The following is a 25,437-nucleotide window of genomic DNA, read 5'->3' as shown; positions in this document are numbered from 1 at the left end:
CTTCCATCAACGTTCCTATCAGATGTAATTATTTAATATTGTGTTAATTTCATGTTTAGATATTTAATGTTGCACTTAAAAGCATACAATACTGTGGAAGTATGGGACCCACGCCTCCCCATCAAAGAGCAATCTTCACACCAGCCCTCACAACCTGGGCTAGTTTTTATTTATTTTGTTGTTTGTGTAAAATACAGGTGTCTTGGAGAAGATAACATCATAAATTGAGTGGCTGTCTGTATTTCCTTCTACTTTTAATTTAGAGAAAGATAAAGCTATTAGCTAAGTTTAATTTGCTGAACCTGAAAACAATTCAAGTGCAGAATGCAAAAAGCATGACAACTCTAGAGAAGATCTGTTCCAGTTTTATGTGAAGGATAATAGCTGGTAAGAGTTGATTTATTGCATTTACCAATCACTGCCTAAGATTTCCCTCTGTCCTGTCCAAATACAGCTGAGTATGTTTTTATGGACGCCTGAGCCTAAGAAAAAACAGTGCATTTCACTGTCTGTTTGGCATAAAGCAGTAGATACAGTGTAAAATTAATTCTGTACTTGAATTTCTCCAGAGTGTCAGGCATGGATCTTGTCAAATTCTTTTCTACTTTGTTTGCTTAAAGACTTTATCTTGCGCTATGGAGCAAGAATAGTAATGACCTTCAAACTCAATTTTCCAATACTCAGTTTACACTGTAAGCTAGAAAATCCACTTGAATATCTTGAATCCACCTGCCTCATTATCAAGTAAACAATCTGTGGTAATTTTTTTTTGTGAATTTATTATGTGTCTTTTTCTTTTAAAAATTGTTTCTTTTACAGTGTGTAAGAAATAGTTTAATTCGTATTTTTTCATTATAAGGGGCTAAGAATGTGAGCATTCTTGTCTCTATAAACATATTTAAAATTTCAGGGAGAGTTTAAATATTTATGAAAATATAAAAGGTAACTTTAAAATAATATGTTTGTCTTGGAAACTTGTGGCCAGAACTTATCCGCACACAAATTACTTTTGGGAAAAGAGAGGAGCATACTTACAGTCAGGTTTAATATTTTTAATGGTTTTCACTTTGTACTTTTCAGATTATATAAAGCCTTCAATATTAATATATATTCAAGATTAGGGATTTATAGGCTTCTTTCGTTTACCATACATTGCTTGTCCGTGAAATTTTCATGGTCTTCTGGTTTTTCTGAACCGTAGTTATTGTGCATGCAGAGAGACAGCTGATGCTACCGTTAACTTCATTGCATAAATAAGTGAAAATCTTTGCCCCAAACATAGCAAAAGCCATTCAATTCTTCAAAAATAGTCTACAAGTGCAAGGCACATATGATGCAGGAAAAAAACACCTTTTTTCTAATGGTTTCAATTTCATAGTTATTGCTGTTCTGCTGTTGGAATCATGCTGACTTTAAGTACTTGTCCTTGTCATATATTTTTTATTTTTCTTATTTTTTTAGCTTCTTTTTGAAACCTCAATATTTCATACAGATAGTATATTGGAAAAAGTAATAGTGGTGGACTTACTTCATCATTACATGGTTTTGTTGAGGGGGAGGGGATTTTTAAATAATATGTCTGGATTATTTATGCCATTTAACTGTTGATATAGTGTTTATTTAATGAAAGAATTTAAAATTATCTATTACTCCTGTATTCAAAATTGCATTGGACATGACTGAACTGTACTCTCCTATCCCACAGTGAGACTTTGTGATTTTGTACTGTCACTTCTGAAAAGACTAATCCTCATTCTGCCCTTTTCTTATCTTGCAGTGTGATACAGAGCGTTACAAACTGAGACTTTTCATACCAGAAAGTGACAGTAGTAAAGGCAGATATTCTGGAAATTCATGTTACCTTCCTTTCCATATTTGGACTATTTCTTTGATACTTATAGATCAAGGCTAGTTATTTTAATACAGTGCTTCTCCTTTTAAACATAGACTAAGTATTTCCCAAAGTAGATACTTAGAAGATATCCTGTATGGCAAATATTCAAGGATTTCAAGGAATAGCTGTAGCAATTGCAGGAGAAGTGTATAAATTACCATCTCTTTTGGGTTTTTTCCTTCTCTCTGTACAACTCTTACTATAATTAGCCAGCATTTAACAGCAAATGTTTGCTTTGGTTAAATTATTCAGAACATTTATTTTACTTGTCAAAGGTTAGATCAGGTTGTTGTTTGAACTGGTAATTAAATGCAGCCTAATACACAGTCATATTTATATGCACTATCAGCTCCGTTTCCTCCTTATTCTCTATAATTTTATAACATTAAGGGCTGACATCTAGGCTTATAACTTAAAATCTGTTCTCTTCTAAGAAGAGTTACAATTTTAATTCTGTGTTGCATTGTACATGTGTACACTCAGGAAAATTAAGATTAGGGTTGTTTGGAATACCACAGCTATAGATTTCATTCTTGTAAAATTAGAGTTCCTCAGTGGTGCTTTGTGACAGCCTTTTAGATACTTTAATTTGTATATTTCAGAAAGTCATTATACAGCATCTGGTATGTCTTAATTATTTTTCAGAGATGAAGATAAGGTGTATACGTGCAGACCTCTCCTTAACTAGGACTCCAGAGGAGGGCCACAAGTTTTAGAGCACCTCTCCTACAAAGATGGGCTGAGGGACTTGGGGTTGTTTACCCTGGAGAAGGCTCTGGGTAGACCTTACAGTGGCCCTCCAGTGCCTAAAAGGGGCCTACGGGAAAGCTGGGGAGGAATCCTTTATCAGGGCTTATAGGGATAGGACAAGGAGTAAGGGCTTTAAACTAAAAGAGGGTAGACTTAGATTAGGAAGTCTTAGATAGAAAGACTTAGATATTAGGAAGAAATTCTTTACTGTGAGAGTGGTAAGGCACAGCAACAGGTTGTCCAGAGAAGCTGTGGATGCCCCATCCCTGGAGGTGTTCAAGGCAAGGCTGGATAGGCAACCTTGTCTAGTGGGAGTCACAGTAACATCACATTCCCAAATTATTACCAGAAATATACGTAATACTACAATTCTTAAAGTTGTTTATTTCTGTTTATCACATAACACACAAAATTAAAACAATTACATAGTTGAATCAGATGAAGTCTCAAGGTGAGAACTTCTTGTGAATCTAGAGCAGTGACCCTTGTACATTTACATTATAGCATTTAGGCTGCCTGTCTAGCATAATAAAAGCAATGATAGTCTTAAAGAAGCTGGAATTCGGTCTGTAGTCTCTCATGACAAGTTCACAAACTATTTTTCCCTCAATTACATTACACAGTTGCTTAATTGGATAGTCATATATATAATGTGTTCACTGGCTTTTTATTTCAGCTATCAATATTTATTTTGAAGAAAGAATAATAAATCAGAGTTGTGTTTTTTTTTTTTTTTTAACTTTTATGCTCATATGCTTAATGCTGTCCAGTGTCTAGGAAAGGAATAGTTTCTGTCCAGTTGGAAAAGAAATAAGCACTGAAGTGGAAGACCAACAGTTCAGCAATCTTTTTTCCAACCCTGTGCAGACAAGTATTCCTGCCTTTTTCAGTTCATTTATGTTGCAGCTTTCTCTTCATGAGACTAATGTAGTGATATATATACATTTCAACCTACCTTATTTCTCAGCATTTCTAAAACATTTTTGAAAAATCCTAGCTATTGTGCTTAATGTATTGAAAGTGCAGCTTTGAAAGTCTCACAATTCTGTCAAATCAGAACTACACTGATTCATATCTTGTTAAGAAACAATTCAGACTTCATGGTGTAGTGAAATTCTAATTTATCCACTGTCATGGTGATCCTCCAGACTGTATTATGTGGTTGCAAAAGCTGAGATGGTGTCTACATCTTTTTTTTCTTTTTCCTACCTTAAAAAGCCCGAACTAACAACTTAGTTCCTACATATGTGATCTCAGAGTAGCAGAATTGATTACTTTTTCACCTTTCCTTCTCATACTCATATTTTGTAATAAAACTGGCATAGGCCACCATGGGCCACAGTGTAGAAAGAGTAAAGAGTGAAAACAGAGTTAAAAGTTGAAGTGTATTCTTGATTATAATTATAGCATTCCTAGCGTGACAGTAAAGAAACTTGATGTATGGTGTTCAATTTGTTATTTTACAGCTTGTTAAATTTTTATACTTCATGGTTGTGGGAGGTAGCTAAAAACAAGAAAATATACTGTGCTCTTACAGAAATTATTTTGACCTCTAGGTAAAGTACATTTATTCATGTATACATCGTCTGAACTGTGAGCTGCTTTGATTGATGTAATAGATTGCAGATACATATGGCATACAGAGGACCTAGGTTAGGCTGGGCTCTGGGCTCTTTCATGATGGACTGTCTAAATATAAACTAGAATCAAAATGATTAAATTGGTTTTAATTTGTACAGAAGTGTTATACGAGTGTAAGTTGTGGGACTGAAATGACAGACTGCATGCCTTTAATTAGGAAAACTGGTCTTAAATTAAATAATTGCTGTATTAAAATTGAAGTATTTCCATATCGGTTTGTACAAGGACTACATGGGAATGAAAACCAGTGTAGTTCTTTCACATGATGTCTTTAAAAGTGTTGATAGAATGAACCAGAATAAGAGATTTGACAGCGTGTCATGTGTCCATGAAAATAACTACTTATAGGAAATAATAGGTTTATAAGTTTAATGAGTTGGATATTAGGGTATGGATAAAGTCTAAAGTATGTTCACACAGAATCACATTTTGTCCATGAACCAAGGAGTTTGGCAAACAGATTGTATTTCAGTTGTGGAAGAAACAGCCAACCAAAATGTCTATTCGCCCCCTGCATATCTCTCATGATCATTCCTATTGGCTTGGAGAAAAACAATGTAAATTAATCCTCTTCCTTGCCTATTAAAAGCCAAACTGTGCATTTCTGTGGAAGGTGAGACTGCCTCCTTTTATCTGCCATTTCTGAAATCAGGGCAGTGAAAAAGCCACAATGAACAGAGGCAATTTTGAATTTAAACGAGGCAAGAAAAAAATGTTTTTTTGGAAGGCTAACTTTATACAGGTATACTAGCTGACATTTTTTAGAAAACTTTGTTAAAAAATACCATATTGTTCAGTTATTTGAATGGATCAGAGGAGGGCTGTGGGGTTCTTTGGGGGGGAGAAAGCTGAGTTGGAGTAATGTAGTGAAGGAGTGATTTTGCCTTACTAAGTAATTTCATCTCAGTTATTTCTATTTGGCTCTCATATCCACTGAGGCCCTATCAAAACCTTAAAGCCAAAAATGGCAGATAAAGTTACCTGGTTTTGTTGCATTCAGTGCTTTACTTATAGAGTGCAAGTGGCTGCTAAAGCAGAAAAGGATTTCCATTTTCTCACCCAGCAAAGAATGAGAACCTCCCAAGCACAAGTATTTGGAGGAGCAGGCAGAGTATCTGGTGCCTTTGTGTGAAATCTGTAAGCTTCAAGAAGCTTGTTGCTTCCTGGCAACAAGTGGAATTGCAGTATTTGTTTGACAGAGAATAGTCGTCTCAGCTCGGCAATCTCTGTCTGTCACCTCTCTTTGAAGATCTGTCCCCTCAGTCAAGTTTTTACTCCTTTTCCATTAGGAAGCTAAGAGCACTTGCTACTGCCATCTTATGTCTTCCTTTTAGGAGAAAAAGAGAGATGAATAATACATGACAGACCAAAATTTTCTGAAGTAACTACTAATTTTAGGTGCTCCAAGATGCACAGCCTTGCTATTAAGTAAAAAAGACAAGTGAGAACTGATCACACCTGTATTCTGTATGCTTGGATTCTTTCCATTTACTTCTGGATCCAGTTCAAAATTCTGATTTCAGTCTTTTCAGTTCTCTAGGTGATCCACAGCGTGGCTACTGTTTGGTCACTTCTCTATTTAAACTATTGACCGAAACGCAACATAGCAAAAACGACATTATCCTAGGTTTCTGCACATCACCAGTTTAAGTATGAGATCATACAAAGTCTGCAGCAGGATTAAAAAAAATAAATAAATTAAAAAAAAAAATGAAAGCAATTTTTTGCTATTAAACATCGCTTCTGTGAAAATGTCTGTTTTGTCCAGGAGAATTGCCAGTGTTAATGTTATCATGGTTTGCACATTAAATATTCTTAAAAAGTCACAGTGGTTCATCTGACACAGAGAGGAAAACTGTCTGTGAAGGCTTTCTAAAAACGATTGGAAAAATTTAATCAAAGAGGCATCTAACCATATCTTGTTTACATCTGTTATATTTTTTTTATTAAAATTGGCTTAAAAGCTTAGCCTCAAAGGTGTTGCGAGCTTTTGGTAAAGCATAACGACAGCTGCTGTTCCAGTACAATTCTTCAAATCTGTTTACGGTTTTGTGGGAATTCCATTTCCTTTTTGTTTGTAACACACAGGTAACTTGGTATCTGGACAATACCAGGACGTTCAGTCATGTTGTAGTGGTTGGTGAATTAAAGAGAGCTCTCGACTAAGCTTAACATAGAAGTCATCAGTCTATTGTATTACGTATTAAAAATGGAAAAGCTTCAGAGCATCCTACCTGGTGTTCTGCTCTGATTGCCCAGAGCAGAACATTATGCACAATTGTCAGGGCAACTAATCCCTTAGCCTGCTGCTACTTGAGGTCTTGTCTAAGGTCTTGCCCTGCTACTTATGTGTAGTCAAAGAAAGCTGTGTGAAGTAAGGCTTTGCTTCTTACTACGTAGCGTGTGCTGACCCACTTCTAAAGCAAAGTAAAACCAGGACTTAGGGTAAAGAGAGTAGAAGTCGATGCTGACAGCTGTTTCTGGTGAAACAAAATCACTGCCAAACCAAAAAGTCCTTTTAACTAATACATTGCAACTCCATTTTATTAATACTTTCCCCTTTAGACTCTATCCTTATTTCTGAAGTAATTTATATTGCAAATTCTTATTCTTGTTGTAAATTGTAGAGTACATTTCTAACGTTCTGCAGAATTAAATATTTATTTGTAGAGCCAGATTTCTGTTTTTCTGTAGGCTTGTGAAGTACTGTATTCCTACTTGCCATTTAAGACCTGCATGTATTTCAGGTTTTGAGGCACTTACGCCAAGGTATGTTTGATGTACGATGCTGCTTGTCCTGCTGACTTCTATGCCTGTGTTTCACATGTTCTGGGAACAAGCGGAGACTGCATAGAAAATATTTTAGGGGGAAAAAATGCCTTTAAATAATGGTGCATTATAGACATCGTTATGCTGCAGTGGCCTTGTCTGCATAGCTTCTCTGTGCCGAAGACTTCAGCATTGCCACATGTTCCCTTGACAGTTTGATGTGTGTGTACAGGAAAGCACAGAACATGTCATCCAGCTGCTCAGCAATTTGAAAGGAGAGTATGGGAGTGGGAAGGGACAGGAAAATAAGTTGTAATGGATAGCACTGTATTAGGAGATCAAATTTTTAAAGAAGGAAGGGTGTTGCACAATAATTTTCTGCCATTTATATTACTAACCTTGGCAGGAATTAGTGCTGAGAGTTCCTGAACAGCGGAAGCACAAGAAATGCAGCAGCAGCAGAGTTCTGTGCCTGAAAAAGGAAGAAAAACTTGCAGTAATATGGAACAAAGTGGTATGTTCATACCAAAAATAAAAAGAGTAAAATGTTAATCACAGCAGTACTTTGGTACAGAGTGCTTTCATGCAGTCAACTACCAGCTAAGGTTAGCAGCTTTCATCTATACGTTGTGTTTCCAAGTCTTAGGGGTTACCTGTTTTTCAAGTATTTTGTTGTATGTAGGGATTGCTCGTGAAACCCACTGCATTCTAGGTATGCATTCTACAAAAATGCTGAGCCCCTAGAGTGCTTCTGCTTTTGTTGCTCCTGATGTGACAAAGCTGAAGAGAAGCACTCTGAGCAGGCATTATATGAGCAGGTTATTGAAATTGGTACTGCATCTTGTGTAGAGCATGTCTTGAGACTGAGCATTTGGGTGTGAGAGAGCATTCACAAACTTCAGCATAGTTTTTACTGGGGGCAACCTTACCCTGAAGCTCTTCTCTTAGACACTTTGAGTGTGGCTTTCAGACGCACTCAAGTTAAGCCCCTGTTCCCATTGGCAGTGGCTATAATTGGAAAGCCTTGCATTTGCAGTCCTTGTGTTTGCATTAATTGTGTTGCAATGGAAGTAAATGGCAGCACCTTCTCCCTGCTCTCCTCTTGCATCCTGTTTTCCTCTGCAGCTGTGCCCACTTGCATTGAATCAAAAAGGTTGGGTTGCACAGGTGAACGTGGGCTGTGGTTCTTCACATTATGTAGTAACTTCATTGTAAGATATGAAACAAATTGTGGCTCTTTTTGCTCCTTTGAAGGTGGCTATGAAATCGTGTCTTTTCCTTAGCTAGTGGGACTTAGACCAGCTTTCTTTGTACCTCAGTGTGAGGCCATGCAGCTTTAGCATCTGCATTTCTAGAGAAAACTAGAAGAGAAATATTTGATGCAAATGCCTCTGTACGTGCATGAACACGCTGGTGTTTCTATAAAAATTCTGTCAACCCCTGTAGGAAACTGTTTTCTAAAAATAGTGAAAGAATAAAGGCTGATTCCTAGATTAATTGCTTACTACTTTAAAGCTGTGATACTCTAGAAACTTATTTCATTGAATACACTTTTAGTGTCTAAGCTAGTTACTATCATTTTGGGTAAAGCTGCAGGCTAAGCTGCCATTTTTTCCAGTTCACTGTTTCGATGATTTTTTTCAGTCTTGACATTCTTTGGCCCTTTGAGTTACATATGTATTACTAAAACATAAAGTGTGTAGCATAGCATGGTGCCTGTGTGTTCCTGAAAGTAAAACTCTTAAATACTTAAAAGCAGTCATTTCCATACCATAAACAGCAGTAAACTACTTTAATCTCTTAACTACCTTTGGAAGGACAACACTTTAATTTAAATTATATCAAATTGTTTTGTAACCAGGTAGATAAAATGCATTCTAAAGTAAAATAAACAAGGGGATTGTTTGGTATAATGCGTTTCCAATTTTGTATGATTCATTTTAATATGAATAGGGTTTTCAGCACTTCTACATTACTGTAAGAGAAGGGACTAGCTTCATAGTTAAATGATGTAAAGATTTGAAATCTTACTGCATTATTCCTCTTCTTCTCTCCCATCTTTCTTTCAGTAAAGTGAAACATCAATTTTTTCAATTATGTCATAGATAATATTTTCTAGACTCCTAATGAGTCTTGTTGCTCTTTGACCTGTAGCAGCTGGGTGTTTCCCTATCTTTGCTATCCATCTAAAGTCGGGTACACTGCTGCAGTTTTGGCCTTATCAGCATCAGCTCATCAGAGTTTTACTTCATATATCTCTAAATGAAGCTAAATTTCATTTTTATTAATTTATTTTGGTTGTTATGAAGTAATATGATGTTGTTGACTCACTTTCAAATTATGATCTACTTGTTCATATCCTTTCCATCCCAACTGATTCCTAACTGTTTGCTTCTCATCTTGTTTTTGTGTAGTTGGTTATGCTACATAAGTGCAAGGACTTCACTGGTCTTGGTTGAAACTGACTCTTCTGGCAGGATAGCTTTAAGCCAGATGAATTAACTGACCTGGTTCAATGCAGATACTTATGCCAGTAGTGGGAACGTGGCACAGGGGTACCAACAGTCACTTAGGAGGAGGATGAAACTTCCCTCTTTGAGGACAATGCCAATTTAGTCAAAACTACTGTAGGAAATTGCCTTAAACTGAATTGTATCTGATGATTTGAAAAGAACTGATTTACCTACTCTAATCTTTTTTTAAGCTAGCCCATTTATATTTTAAGTGGTGCTGTGTTAGCCATCTAATTTGCAATGGAATTGTTTAGCAAACACTTCTTTGATAACTGTCCCCTTCCTTTAAATAACAGATCAAATCTTTTTATTTTTTTTCCTACTGAAGTGTGCCTATGTGCATGTTTACATGATAAAGAATGTTAAGTTCTTGTTCTCTGTGTTCCTTGTGAATTCCATCTTATTTGTTCTTTGCCATTCTGATTTGACCATGGGACTTGGTGCTTGTATACACTCAGCATGGATTATTTGACCTGTTCATTTTTTTTATTTTTTTATTTTTTTTTACTTAGAGTGCTTTCTACTTAAGTGTTGGGTTTAGCCAAGTTCCTGTCATTCCATCTTCTGTCGTTCTTCTGCATTGGATAGACTACATACAATATGAGAGGTCTCTTACAAAGTTGGCTAGCTTACCTGAATTGCTGTCTTCCCTTGGTGTTTTTTTTTTTTTTTCCTAATAAATAAATAAATAAATAAATATTTTTAAAAATCTATGGATTTATTGAAGTTTGCTCTGTTGAAATCTTGTTCCTTGTATTACCATTTTTTTTTCTCCACCTCCTTTCTTTACTAAGAATCATGAACTTTGTGCTGCTAAGAGTACATTATTAGAACTTCCCATCTTTCTGAGCTGATTTGTTTTTACCTGTGAGTCACTTAGAATCCAGTTCAGTTTAATCCAGTTACCTACCTGTCTGCTTTTTCCACCTCCTACTTCAAATCAAAACACATACAATTGAAATAAAAATTCCCTTTCACCAGCTTATTCCCCAAACCTACTTAATAGCCATTGTCCAATTAGGTTCCTTTTCTACTATGTCTTCTACAAGTGTTGTAGTCTTCCCTGTCACCGTCTTTTATTATCCATATTTTCAACCTTCGTCTAGTTTCTTGACATCCAAGTAAATGCAGATACCTTCTGTTTACAAGGCACTGCTCTCACTCTTTTGACTGACATATTCGTTCTGAGCAAATAATACTCTTCTTTATTACTATTCTAGTAATGTGATTTATTTCGTTAAATCTTACTTGTTATGCCAATTAAGTTATAATTTTGATAATGTGTAAGGATTATCAGTTCTTCTTGTTTATTACCATTGTTAGTAAACAGACTGCTGCTATGTTACAAGATTGGCCTGCTGCCTCCTCTTTACCCTTCAAGGATTCTTTTATAAATCATTGTATCACCCGTAGCTGTAGGCCCTCGTCAGAAGCACTGTTATTTGTACATTCTGTGGGGTTTACTCGTCAGTCCCGTAAATATTCTGACATAGAAAACTCCTCAAGTGGTCAACAAACCTCTTTCCAAAGATGCTGCTCCACTTCATGCCAGAGCTCCTGATACTGCTGTGCTGCTCCTCAGGGTACTGCTCCCATCAGAGGAACAAAATCCTGCCATGCCCCCACCCTGTCACCTCTCGGAGGAATCTTTATCTATTTAAATTGTTGAAAATACAGTAATACAACATTTTCATGTCTGCTGCTGAACAGGTCATGCCTGGGGGTAGGAGGAGTGTTCAGTGTTAGGGCCTTTGTTTAGCTGTTGGCTTTGTGGGTTTTTGGTATTTTTTGTTTCAAATCAAAGTTGGAACAAAGTTACATTCTCATAACAACCTCATTGTGGGGCTGTCACGTAAACCTGCATAAAAAAGTACATGTAGTTTTGTGTTGAGGGCGTGGGGTTTTATTTAGGAAGTTCTTGCTGTAAAATTGAAACTGGTTTTGGATATTTTCTCCTATTCATTCATTAGTAGTAGTAGTATTAGATACATAGTGCCAAAACTGAGCATATAACTGTAATATTGGGAATTTATGTTGGTTGATGCTGTCTGTACTTCAGTTGCCATCCTTTCAATAGATGTCAAATGTTACTATTCATAGGTTTAGAGCTTAGGAAACAATGAAGTTGGCAGGGGACTATGGTTATTGAATATAGTGGTGGACAGTACATAAGGTTTTCAATCCTCTCTAATTTATTTACTCTAAGCATTTCTTAATGAAACTAGGGTACCTTGCAAAGTCACATAGCCTCAAGAAAACCATAAGCTAGCAACTGTGTGAACTTGTTCCATGCTTATAACAAATATGTTGAAGATTTAATGTCTTCCAAAGTAAGAGAATATAACTTAGGATAGTTTTGTGTGTTTGCTTTCTGTTTTATTTTTTAACTTGCAGCATAAAAAAGTTTTTAACTATCATGTGAATTGCCAAGAGAATACATTGTCATGATCCCTGGCTATTTATACTGTTTCTTCTCCCTGACATTTTAATTCACTGCTGAATTCATACTTTGCATGTTTAAGTACTGTTAAGACATGAAAGTTGTAGGGTTAAATCTGTAGACAGTGCTTTAAAGCTCCTATGATAATTGTTCTTAGGTATGTATTCCTTTACTGTGGCTCTTGAGACAGCTATTTAATAGGCAACATTTGAATAATACAAATGTGCGGTTGGTAAAAATGGATTAGGGTTTCAGGGTGGTACCAATGGGTGATATTTAATATTGAATGACATGTATTAAGACAAATGCTTTTATATATAATTTATTTGGCATTGTAAATGCATTTATCTTGTGAGATACAGACCCCCTGTTGCCACATGAAGTATTCTGGAAAGGTTTGGAGTAAATAAATAATAAAACCACTTTGATATACAATCTAACAATATTAAATATTAAGACTTTCACATGATTGATTTTAATACTTAATTAACTTATTTAAAGTCCAATGTAACTCTGTTTTTGTATTAAAGATTAGACAGGCAGAAGTTAAAATGCAGGAAATGTTATTAAATGGGACAAAATTAATTGCATTTCATGATCATCAGACTCACTGGCTGTTAACCTGTCCATCAGTGACATGATCTTGTTTGTTTTGTTCTGGACCCCAGCTGATGTTAATTTTAATCTGCTTTTCCATGTCAGTCCATTTTTATGTTTGCATCATTCTATTTTAATGATACATAATCTGATACATTTTATAAAAGAAAACAGACTTGCTTTATGCTAGTCAAAGTTTGTCAAGTTGTGCACTTTCTTCAGAGTTAGTGAATGTTCCTCCTTCAGCATGTTTCTGCAGGAAGTGGTAACAACCTACAGAAGTAGCTGAGTAGCATCCCTGCTGGGCTTGATCCTAGCTACTTTTAACCCAGGCGCTAGATCTTCTGTATTAAAATAGACATAGTGGTTGTAAAGGGTTGTATGGTCTGTAAGAAGTGGACTCAAATGAAGGAGAGCAGAAGAGCTCGGTGGTGTGAGTTAGTTGGCTTATGTGGCCTAAGTCACTCCTAAAGCAAAGAATAAAGCACTGAATGTTAGAGGGTGGAACAGAAGTTTCAAAAATGTCTGTTAGTATGTGTCCTTCTAATTAAAGTATCCAACTTTAAACAAAGTATCCAATAAAATGGTCCTCGATTTTCAAAGTTCATGCTCAGCACTGTCTCCTGCTCAGCCTTCTATTCAGAGGAAGGATTGCTTTTTTTTTTGCTTTTTTTTTTTTTCTCTCCCCCCTCATTTAGAAGGATTCATTTAAGACCTAGGAGATATGGCCAAAAAAGCAATCAGCATCTGGAACTGTTTCTAGATCTTTTGCAAGTCATATATATTTCATTGCTTGAAATATACACAACGCATGTTTATTCTTCTAATATTTAGTTCCATATTTACTTTAAAATTGTTGGTTTTTTTTTGCATTCTTGAGAGTACTCACTTCTGCATGCTAACATGCTTGATTACTTCATAAGCTGCAAATGAGGGGCAGAACTGTGAACCCTCATAACATGATGCTGTCAAACTTAACAAAACATGCATAAGACCATTACGACATCAGACACTTGCTTTTAGTCAGGTCATTTTAATCAATTTGACTTCACAGGACAGCTAATTTATCACTTAGCAAAACAAGTATTTCCTCTACTTGTCATCAATTTAAGTAATTAAAATGGTAAACTTTGCTATATGCCATAAAATAAAGGCCCAAAGATAACATGGAGAAGGTGGATGACACAGTCTAATAGAATGAATACAAAGTATTATTTAAATACTTTGCTACACATCAGTAATTTTCAGAAATGTTGTATTCCAGTATCGCTGCTGGTATTGATATACACAAATTTTCATTCCTAGCATATCCAATATTGAAAAGCATTGCTTGGTTTCTTCCTCCAAGATAGGACATTCCCTTCTTCCTTTTTTCAAGCATTAAAAGCTTCACCTTTTTGCTTAATTGGGGAAGCAATGTCAGAGATGTCAGAAAACAAGAGTGGGGTAAGTTTTCAGGAATGTACCTTGTTTGTTCAAATAATCCTGCAGTCCTGGCCATATACCTTCTTGGTTTTCCTAAGAGTGGTTTCAGGTTGCAGAGGAAGCTGTTTTGGAGACTTGTGTTGGAATTTATGCAGTTCTACTTTGGTAGACCTTGTCCAGCCTGCAGTTCCTCTCCTTTCAGTTCACCACCAGCTTTTCCAGAGAAAATGGTTGTCGTAAATGGTCAGGATAGCCCACTTCTGTTTTACCTATTCAGTTGCACCTTCTAAATACTTTTTATGAGACTGATTATATTTTCTAATTTTGCCCAAACAATATGAGTGTTCTTCGCTAAATAATATATAGGTGTGATTTGGTGTGTTTTGTGCTCATAGTTTGAATAAATCATTTTTAAAGTTCCATATAAACACTGATGATTATTGGAAACATTAGAGGTATTTTTAAAAAAAATAAAAATGAAATTATTTAGTAACTATTTTAGAAACAGTGCATGTTACCCATATGCATTTCAATATCTGTCGCAAGTGAAGAGGTAAATGCATGTCTTAATGGCTTGAAATGAAGTACAGTGTTTGTGTTCAGATTGTGATATGTTTATCAAATACTGATTTTAAATTTACAATTTTTTTTCATATTAGGGTGGCCTTGTATTTTGCTCTTGTGGTAGTGAACAGTCTCACTGCTAAAAGAACTCCACAAAGTTTGGTTTTATTTTGAATTTTTCAATTTCTATTTGAACATTCATTACAATCAGCTTATTACATAAGCATTTATTATAAACATACATGTATTACAGATGACTCTGCTCTTTTGTACTCTTCTGGTTGTAGTGATGTCAATTTACATTTGCGTAATACATGACCTTGCCATGTTTTGCCCAGCTCCAGTCCAGATGACTGGTGCTTCATTGGTGCTTCAGCTAAAGATAGAGCAGATCTCATGTAGGCTTTTGCCTTTGTCTTGTATTTCTAGCTAGCAGATAATAAATAGAACAGGTATTTGATCTCTGGTATGCGGAAAGAGGTTGTTACAAGGTGAAAACCAATAAGGTGGATATTTTATTATCTATGACTGTGAAGGAGGCTATTTGCAGAGAGTGCAATGTGTAAGCCAGTATCTCCGCAGCATCCTTTTCACATCCAATGGAATTCTGAATTTTAAAGCTCATCTTTCATGTGATTTTTGATGTCTCCATTGAGAACCTGGGCTGACAGGTGACAGACGTACTGACAGGCTGCCTCTCCTAGTGCTGACAACCACACTGGGTTCATTCACTGGGGGTGTTGGTCCAGGAGGAGCTGCCCTGTGGAGCTCTCCTCAATGGAGACATCATACAGCACTGGGCCCTGCCCTGCTCTCACTCTTAGGGAGCATTGCCAAACACTGAGCTTACATGCCTTGGCCTCTTGGTTGGATTCATGTCTCTTTTCATTCCCCTAAACTATATAAATGTTTCATATGCAGCCCTAATTATTTTTGCATGTATATTAAAGAATAGTAGAACTCCCAGCACTGGGAAGGTTGCCTGGTCTCTGTTTTTTTTAAGCCCTTCGTCTTTGGAGAAAAATGGTAGGAATAGATAACAGAATCACTGCTAGCTTGACTGAGATTTGAGGTAGGCAGTATCAAGTCTTAGAGGCTAATGATTGAACTTTAGATGATTTTAATAACAATTTTATTGTTTCTTATTGAAAAAGCTTTTAACTTGCATCTTATTTAATACGAGCAATATGTTATAGGCCATTACAAATCAACCACAAACCTGTAAAGAATTAATCTTTCTTGGAGTAAGATCCCAAGAGTAATCGTAATTATTTAATAGTTTCCTTTGTTCTTTGTTAGTAGAGCTGAAAAGAACTTAAGTATAAAACCACAAAGAAAATTGTGTGGACTGTGGAGTGACAAGACTGATAGTGATATTTTTTTGGAAAACTAATCAAATGTATCCATAAGCAAACACAAATAACTGATTAAATCACTGTGTGAATATCAAAAGTAAATATCTTAAGATGTCTAAAACCGTTCTAACAGTCTGTAAAGTAAATTGTGGCTCTTATATGTTGTAAAGGCATGGCATTTGGGGAGAATCAAAAAATAAATAAATAAATAGTCCAAAGCACATCGTGTTTTAATGAAGTGGTGGCTGCTAAAAGTGCGAAGGCCAACAATGTGGTTTTGAGCCTCGTTCTCAATTTGAAAGGCTGTCCAAGTTGTGCCTTGTTCAGATACGGTCTGAAGGATCATAACAATAAAAAGTTAAACTCTGCCAGGACAGTATAAATAAACTTGTGAGTCTTACAAAGACAAAGTCAAAAGGTCAGTAAGAAAGCTAGTAACAATGATACAGCAAAAAAGAACAGGAGCAGCAACTAAAATTCCAACAAGGAGAAAATTGTAAACACTGCTTTCTACAATGTTTTTAAAAGTAAAATAATTTTTAATTCAATTTTTCATTCATTTATTTAAAATATCAGGTAGCTACAAACGTCTGTCTGTAATATGTAGCCACAAGACTGCAGGTAAACGTCAAAATGTTTAAGTGGCTAGCAAGTTGGTAAACGTTTTTCTCCAAGTTATGTGTTTTCTATGATTATGGTTAATAAATCACATAAACACGTGAAGTGTACTTGTGCTCATAATTTTTTATTTTTTTTTGACTTAGTACAAAGAATCATTTGAGGCCATGCTGTGTTTGTGTTTCTATGAGGCCATGATTATTTGATTGTAATAATTTGACATAAACTTGTACCACTGCAAAAGCAGGTAGTCCTGCCTTCCCTCAGTGTCTGGCTGCTTGTTCCTAAGAGCTTCAGAGGGTCTGTTCTAGCTAAGCAGTAGTGGGAGAGGTGGTGTGATCATTTCAGCATCATGCTAACACGGCTGCCACAGCAAATGAGGGACAAAACCCACACAGTGGATTGGTTTGAAGGTAATGCCTAACAGTGCTCCTGCTACCTTTGTATCTTATTTATTGCATTTTTCACATAATATAGTAGGACAATAAAGCTGAAGAATAGGATATAAAACTAGAAAAGTCTTAAGAATCCCAGTCACTTTTCATTTATTGGTGATAAACTAAAGGTATTATGCATACATGGCCAATGCCTTGTAACAACCAAGAGAAGATCATAATTGAAGTGATTTCTGAATTGATAATATACCAATCCTGATTGGTACTTACCTCTTTGTGTTTGTCTTTATCTATTTATTTGGAAATACAATTTTCTTGGAGTTAGAAAGTTAAGATACTGTAAACGAAGCAGTTATAGTAAGTGATACTTAAAACTCAGATGGCAGATGTAGGTAGCTAATTACTTTGCTTGGGCAAATCCTATTGGCAGCCTATTTGGCTGCCATAGTTCTGCATTGCTCCATCTCTTTCAGGCTGTTAATAAATTACAGTGACCAAAATGTAGTCTTGACAAATGTACTCTTGCACTATGTTAATGCACTGGAAAGGTCATTTCTCTGTCTTGCTGCTCTGACCATAACACCATCTGCTTTTTACCTCTATTGGCATTTTCTTATTCATTGCAGCAAATATTAGCTTGAAACATTCTTCACATGAACTTCTACCATCGTTCTTGTTCACTTGTGTGATATTGATTGAAATTCCATTCAGCCTTTAATGATGAACCCCTATCACCCACTTGCTGGGCTTTCATTTACGTACTTTCTCTGCTTTTGTCCTTAATTTTGGAGGAACTTCTTTATAAATATTCACTAACCAGGAGATTAAGTTTCTTCAAATGCTTCATTAACACCACCCTTCTAGAAACTTAACATAAATCTCAATAAAACTGAAATCACCAATCATACTGATCAATATTGTCTCATTCTTTTTTGCATATGTTTGCATCCCTCTGCCTGTTGTTTCATATTTGACCCAAGGTTTCTGAAATGCAAGTGGTTAAATGAGAATTTTTTTCTAGGGTGAGGTGTCGTGAGTCCAGAAGGGTGATGATGGGTCTTACCTCAGCTTTGCTTTATAACTTTCATTGTTGCCAAGGTCTAGCATCAACTTTCCCTAGAGTCAGAATAAAAGGGACTAAAATCAGACTAAAAGCTGGAAAACGAAGGAAAGACGTTCCAACGTTCCTATCCCAACTCACAGTCCTTCAAAACCATATATGTATTTTACTTACAGTGTGATTGTCAGGAGGTACTATAACAATTGTTTTGGACTCCAAATAATAAAACATTTGAATGGAAATACCATTATTCCACTATTCGACATCTAATGGTGATGTTTTGTCTGAAAAATAAGGAAAGATTTTAAGTATTTTCAATATTGACTTGTGTGATTGCAAAATAGCTAAAGAAACACTGAGTGTTTGTTTTTCTGTTTTTCCTCAGATAAATATCCTTTGGTGGAAATTACTCTTGCCAGTATGTATCATTCTGTGTCTGAAACTAGTCACCCTTTGCAAACAGAGGAACAAGAAATAGGCATTGATCCCTTGCAGAGTTATTTGAACAAACCAGAGGAAGGTGAGTTTTGTAATTTTTTTAAAACTTTATACATAGAAACCTTACATAAGTGTGTCATGGTAACTGTACCTGTCATAATTTGTTTAATTCTCTCAAGGAAGTTGAACAGGGCAACTTAAAGAACATTTCACAGAGTGTGTGTAGAGCACTCTGACACTAATGAAAACCACAAAAAGTCAACTTTCAATTACAGACAGAAACATTAGCCAAATGTTTAATGCGCTGTCATCCTTTTTTAATCATAAACCAAACACTGACTTCAGCATAAGAATATTGAAATGCAGCATGGCTATGTTACTTTCTGAAACACAGGCTCTTTTACATTGCTTTGCTTTTAGAGTTTTTTTGTTTGTTTTTTTTTCTTTAATACCATGATAGAGCTCAAAGTATTATTTTAGAGAAGATTATATAAATATAAAAAAGCGAAAAAATCCAAATCTTGTTTGACTCACTTTCTTCAAATAAGAAAATATGAAAATATTCTTATTGAAATAATTACCGTAATTCGAAGTCAGCTGTATGAATGGGCTCTAAAGGTAGAAATTACTTTATAACCCTAAGTAAATTAATTAAATGCAGTATTTGGAAGACTCTAATGAACAGTGAGAGCAAGCTGCTTGCATAATGCAATGCATGTCTGTGTTGCTTGTCTTCTCTACTTATTTGCTAGTAGTGACAGTATAGTTGGTTCGAAGAAAGCGATAAGCTTAACAAGAAGCTGAGATCCTTGTCATGAAAACATTCCTCAAGTACTCAGTTATACACAATGGCACCTTAACTACCTGTAATTTTCCAGTCATTGAACACATGTACCAGGAGGGCAAAATAAAAAATTTATTTTAAATCACAGAGTTGAAACAACTTTGTCACATTTCTTAAGTCCCTCACCCATATCAGCCATTCTGTGTGGGTGTATCTGTCTATAAATCTTATGTTTACCATTGCTTACTAATAAAGCTACATCAAGTTTTGCTTAGCCAGGTTTATTACTTCAGTTTATAGGAAGCTGATATTTTACTTCAAAATACATTAGTAAAGCTTCATAGTTCCTTTGAGTTAATTTTCTTCATTATTTTCCTCGTTGCTTTACAAAGCTTTTTCAGTAGTAAAAAATGAGCATGAACATCTAGGAAGAAGTGTTTAAAAACCTGATGAGTAGATGAAATAGTGATTCCAGGTCAGTGTTACTCCTCTATTATATTTGACATCTTAATGATACAGAGCAATTTTAGTTTGATAAACTGAAAGGGTTTTTGTATGTATTTTTAGAAACTGAAAATAACCATTTTCCAGAGGAAATATAGCTTGCTTCTAGTCTACACCAATCAAGAAAGATAAGCTTTTTCTAATTTTTTTTCCCTAAAAAATATTGGTAATTCTCTCCACTCTACTTCAAGGAAAATCAAGATTTTTACCCTGTTAAAAAGCACAGTAAATTAATTTTACCCTTTATTGTGCCCAGAAGCGATTAGTTACCTTGACTGAAAAGGTTTCTCATTTTTATCGCAACCTTAACATTTCTGACATACAAAGTTATTAGTATTGAATTGATGTTTAAAAGTGCCATTAATTCATTTACCCCAAATGTTCATTAACAATGTAAATGTATGCTGATGTTCTATGAGACAAGGAAGTGACTAATGACTCTTCGCACTAACAACACTTAAAATGAATAGAAACTTTAGATAGCTAATCTTGAAGTAATCAAGACCCTCATTCAGCTTGGCATCTCTGTATGCTCTAAAACAGCTGTCAACTGTTAAAAATATATACACAACACCACATACGCACATGCGAAGATAAAGATATGTAAATACATGGTTCCCCAAGTCATAAAGGTTACCAACTATGGTACATTTTTTATGTGCTATCTATGTAAATATTTTATATAAAGCATCCATTTCATCTTCGTATTTTTTTTCTGAGAGACACATACTGCATTTTAATTTGAAACTTTATATATCCAAAATAAGTCTTTGAATTTTTAATATTTAATTTTATGTAAAGGATATGTTTAGGCAGTGTTAGGTCTTGGGATGTCAAAGTATACAGTCATTCCTGTCCATCCAGCCTGGTTAGAAGTTCAGAATAAAGAAGCAATCGGTGTTTTGCAAATTAACTATCTAACTCTTGAAACAAACAATAAATTGGGTGGAGAATTAACATAATTCATATTGAAAAATATATGTGTATATATATATACATATATATTCTTTATTCCTTCTACCTATCCAGTCTTCTATCAGTAGATCTGCAGCATACTAGAAAATTGTGAGAGTCCTTTATCTCATTGAAGAAAAATCTGAAAACCCTCTTAAAAATACCATAGGATGCTATAAGTATTGGGAAAATGCAACCATTTCCTAAATACAGAGAAGATCTTGCAGACATTGCTTAAATTTAGAAAAGGTTTCCAGTCTTTTAAAGGTTTATGTGAACAAACACACTAATGCTTTAGTTAGGATAAATTCATTGTCAGGACAGGCAGGTCCCAAGCGTTTTAGAATAGATGTTCCTGAATTTCATTGTCTACACTAAAATATTTCAAGCCTGAATGTTTTTCAACTCAAGTTTCAGGTGACATACAGAATCTATTTGGTGAAAATCTGTAGCAATTACAATGCAAGATATATCTTGTTCCATCTTCGATCATTCTGTATCATGTACCATAGATGTTTTCAAGAGAGATGGTCCGTTAGTTGGAGATGTTCTGTATAATATTGTGGAATATCAGGACATGCAAATTATTTTATGAAGCTGAGCTGAATTCTTAAAGGATTGCCTTGGAGGTGAACTTAAAGAATTCTTCACTGAGATGAGACATGTCACTGATAAGTATGTTGAAAATAAGTATTTAATAATAGAGATGGTCAGATTTGTTAATGCACAAGGAGGACTGTTTAGCTGATATTAAAGCTTGATGGAGAATTGTGAGATACAATGTCACGTCGGAGTTTCAAAATCATCTCCCACGGCTTTCTCAGAAATCTTGGAAGTACATGGATTGTTGTTAAGCTTGTTGGCAAACCATATAGACTAGGTTTTATTTGTTGGCTGTCAGCTTGAAAGGATATATTGGATGGAATTTCGGAAAGATGTTTTTTGAGTCAAGTAGTATTCAGTACTTTCATTATAATCTCAATGAAGTTACAGAGATCAAACATGTTTTATTTAGGACAGGGTTGTTAGCCTGATGGAGGGCAAACATACAATTCAAAGTATTCTTCAGATTTTTGAGAAGTGACCTGAGAGGAATAAGACATGGTTCAGTAGGAGCAGTTGTAAGGTTTAATGTTGCAAATACTAGACAGAAGACAATTATCTAGCTGAACAAATAAAACTAAAGCACTGCAGATGAGGTAAGTGTCATATAGAGAAAGACCTGGGTGGTCACAGCAATCCAAATTTTTGTGCAGCTGAGGATCTTTGAGTCTTGAGTTATGAGGAGTCACGAGAATGTGCTTGTTGGCAGTTTTACAATGTCAGAATAGGTTGTTAGTTACTAACTAACAGTCAAGATCTTTCTTCTTCTCCTTTAATATTTAAAGTATTAAAAAATAATAATAATAATAAAACACAAAAGATACTATTTCACTCTTTTTCCAATGGTTGATTTGGCTTATATTGTTTTCTTTACGTCTGATTTTTTTTTTCCAAGATAGAGAAATAAATATTGTTTGAATATATGCACTCATACATTCTTTTTTAACAACTAGTACTAATTATGAGACTGGAATTCACACTTCCGCAGTCTCGTAATTCAAAGGTAAGATTTTAGTTCTTTTAGGAAAACTCTACTTTCAATTATAACTTTCGGATCTGGTTGTATTGTCATTTACATTCATGTATGTATACATGCCTTTTTTTCTTTTAATTATAAGTTGGTTTTATTGTACTACTTTTTCTGTTCGAAAAATGTTCATGATATAGTTCATTCTATTCTAACAGTAATTTTGAATGATTCTCTTTTAAATAGGGCTGTTTATCAGACTGACATGAATCACATCTTTTTGGTCTCCAGCAGGCACTTAATAAATACTGAATACATGAAGAGAAATTTCAGAAACTTTGCACTTCTGCTTTCTCGCTGTGTGCTGCATCTAACAAGTATTTTGTTCATTTCCAAATGCTCGAGATTTATATTACATTGAAACAAGATAACTAGGGTAGCTGTTTCTGAGCTGCAGTAATTTTTTACTCTAGGTTATAGGACTCACCACATTCTGACATAAGTTTTGAAGAATGTAGTAGGTAGTATTCCCATTTCATTCATGTAATGGGAAAGTTGATCCTCTAAGGACAGACTGGAACAATGCATTTAATACTCCTCAATTTAATTTGCTCAATATCACAATTAATACAATTAAGGTCACTTGAAATGAAACTATTAACGAATTGGGTAATTTACTTTAACAATGTCAGTGTGTTCTCACAATTACATTTGCTTTAATTAGTGTACAAGCTATTATTTAATAGCATACTTCACACAGAAAAATGTAATGTATTCTTTGTTCATTATAGAAGAAAAGGGGAAACATTTAATGGGCTTGATTGTTCGGGGTTTGGAGATTTGGGGGATATATTTCTTGTCTAAAAGACATAGCTAGTGGTGAGAACACTGGCTGATTTAGCTGAAAGGACAAAGGTAACTACTGGAGTGTCTGACTGAAATTAATCTAGGTGAGATAGATCAGTTGCCCATATCCTACTTACCATTGCATCCCTCTTGATTCTCAGGCTATCGTGAAAAAATATGAAGTGGTAAAAGAGAATTCATTTTCCCATTTTGACCTTTTTATGTGTGTTTCCATTGGTCCTCATTTGAGAATTTTGCCATTCTGGTACTAACCTCATGACACTGATTTCTAGAAATTCTTACTATATAGAACTATACCTTACGTGGTAGTTTGAGAAACCTGGCTTAAATCAGTGTTACACAGAAAACAAAAGGGGAACGAAATAACACTGTTCACCTTTTGTGGACCTAATAGGACCCATATGCTGTCAAACGATTTCCCCACATCTTAAGTGTAATTCACATTAGGCTATTTTGGGCTTGATTTTTCCATTAAAAGCACAGGTGTATAGACTGTGAAGGTATGCTAGAGAGGGAAGAGCTTTCTTTACTCTGTTTTGATTTGTATTACAAGAATAAAAACAAGAAAGGTTTGTGGTGGTGTTTTTTTCTCTACATCTTGAAGCACCATATGCTAACTTAACAAGCATTTTAATATTCATTTATTAATAATAGCTACTGTTTATCTTGCTTTCAAATGAGCAACAACAGGGTTGTAGTGACAAAGGCTATTGGAGCAACACAGTATGTCTTCAGCTAACTCAGCCTGTCACTAGCTTCTTCCGTAGGACTTCTCATTTTCTCTTCTGTTTTTGTCCTAGAAAAATATTAAGTGATCAGATAGCAAAGAAACTATGCATGTTTAAATATATTTAAAAATTAGCTGAAAGTATCTAGCACTTAGTTCACTTTAAAGTGAACGATCTGTAAAGCACTTTAAAGATTGTAGTATTCAAGGATTTAACTATACTGTAGAGTTGTTATTAGGCAGATGTAGACTGTATTGTGTGCCCTAAGTGATATGAGTCAAGTAACAGCTTTAAAGTAGAAGGCCTCAAACTCAAGTTTTGTTAGGGCCTATTGATCCGGAGGGCTTATAGACGAGCCCAAGGTTGCTCTGGTCCTGCTGGGCTGCTCAGCTTGGACAGTAACGCATCACCATGTCCTCGGATAAGTAAAAGACCATAGTGAGATGTGGGCCTTTTGGTTCAAATGCCTTGCTGTAATTGCGTATTTAGGAGCTGAGGGAGTGTTTTAAATGACATCAGCTGTGGCAGTGTATGTGAGTAGCTGGCACAGTCCTGTGGCTTATGAGGATCCAGGGGGGCTTGTTCCAGTGCGCGACCACCCTCTCAGTGAAGAACCTCTTCCTGATGTCTAGCCTAAACCTCCCCTGCCTCAGGTTGACACCATTCCCACGGGTCCTATCACTGGTGACTGAAAAGAATGGGTCAGCTCCTTCCCCTCTGCTCCCCTTCGTAAGGAAGCTGTAGACCACGATGAGGTCTCCCCTCAGCCTCCTCCTTACCTAGTTTCTCCCAAATCCAGGTTAAAGCTCAACTAGTTGGCTCTCATCTTGACTCCTAGTATACTTATATGTGTGCTTATAATATATGTGTGATAAAAGCAAATGATGCAAGATGAATGAAGAAGGAAGATTTAAAAATAAATAAATAAATTTGATATGGCTATTGGAGCTTAAAATACCAAGTGGAAATTCCCATTTTAACTATAGTAACCTCCCAAACAGCATTAAAACAGAAGAGTCTTTTCAATAAGAACTCTAAATATAACATGAAAACTACCTTGTTATTAGAAGTTATATAGAAGTCAGTGAAGAGAATTAAACAATTCTTTGAATATTTTACTCAGACTTGATACAAAAATATAATGAAGGTAAACATGTAAACACCTCACATATTAAGTGTTCTGTGCAATGATCAAATTATGTTAAACAGCTATATCTCCTACATATGGGAAAGGAAGACTCTCTTAATTTAAAAAAATTGAACTGTTCAAGTTTGATTTTCCTTGTGTATGTATAATAAAAGACTAGTAAATCAGAATTCTAGCTGAGGCCAGCATGATTGGTACAGGATAATAATCAAATGTGTGTGTTCACTTCTGTCCTTACATACAGAAGGCTGTAATTTACAAAGCAGTCTGTAAAATGTATGCAGCTAGCTGATGTTACAGACCCCTGTACCTGAGATTAAATGTACATTAAAACATTTTGAAAGATTTTAACTGCCACAGATTTGATTGTATTAGAAATTGATTACTCTGTATAACAGAAAAATGTCACCATAAATAGAATCTT

At 35.3% G+C, this 25,437-nt stretch overlaps 1 protein-coding gene across 4 annotated transcripts in view; it reads left to right on the top strand.

The window, feature by feature from the left end:
- The window catches only part of TBC1D5 (TBC1 domain family member 5), a 319,581-nt gene that overhangs the window by 108,763 nt on the left and 185,381 nt on the right, over positions 1-25,437 (top strand). For 3 of the 4 annotated variants that reach the window (XM_084281760.1, XM_084281761.1, XM_084281759.1), the window contains one exon: positions 18,407-18,541. In XM_084281760.1, the coding sequence (XP_084137886.1) occupies positions 18,442-18,541 (100 nt within the window). In that variant the 5' untranslated portion in view covers positions 18,407-18,441. Of the gene's footprint in view, positions 1-18,406; positions 18,542-25,437 lie in introns of those variants that run through there. The other variant, XM_084281762.1, reaches the window with a different exon arrangement.

The sequence above is a fragment of the Netta rufina genome, assembly GCF_964035555.1.
Source record: "Netta rufina genome assembly, chromosome: 2".
NCBI classification, from domain to species: Eukaryota; Metazoa; Chordata; class Aves; order Anseriformes; family Anatidae; genus Netta; species Netta rufina.
The sequence above is the reverse complement of the archived record's forward strand: the minus strand, read 5'-3'. Positions and strand labels throughout refer to the sequence as shown.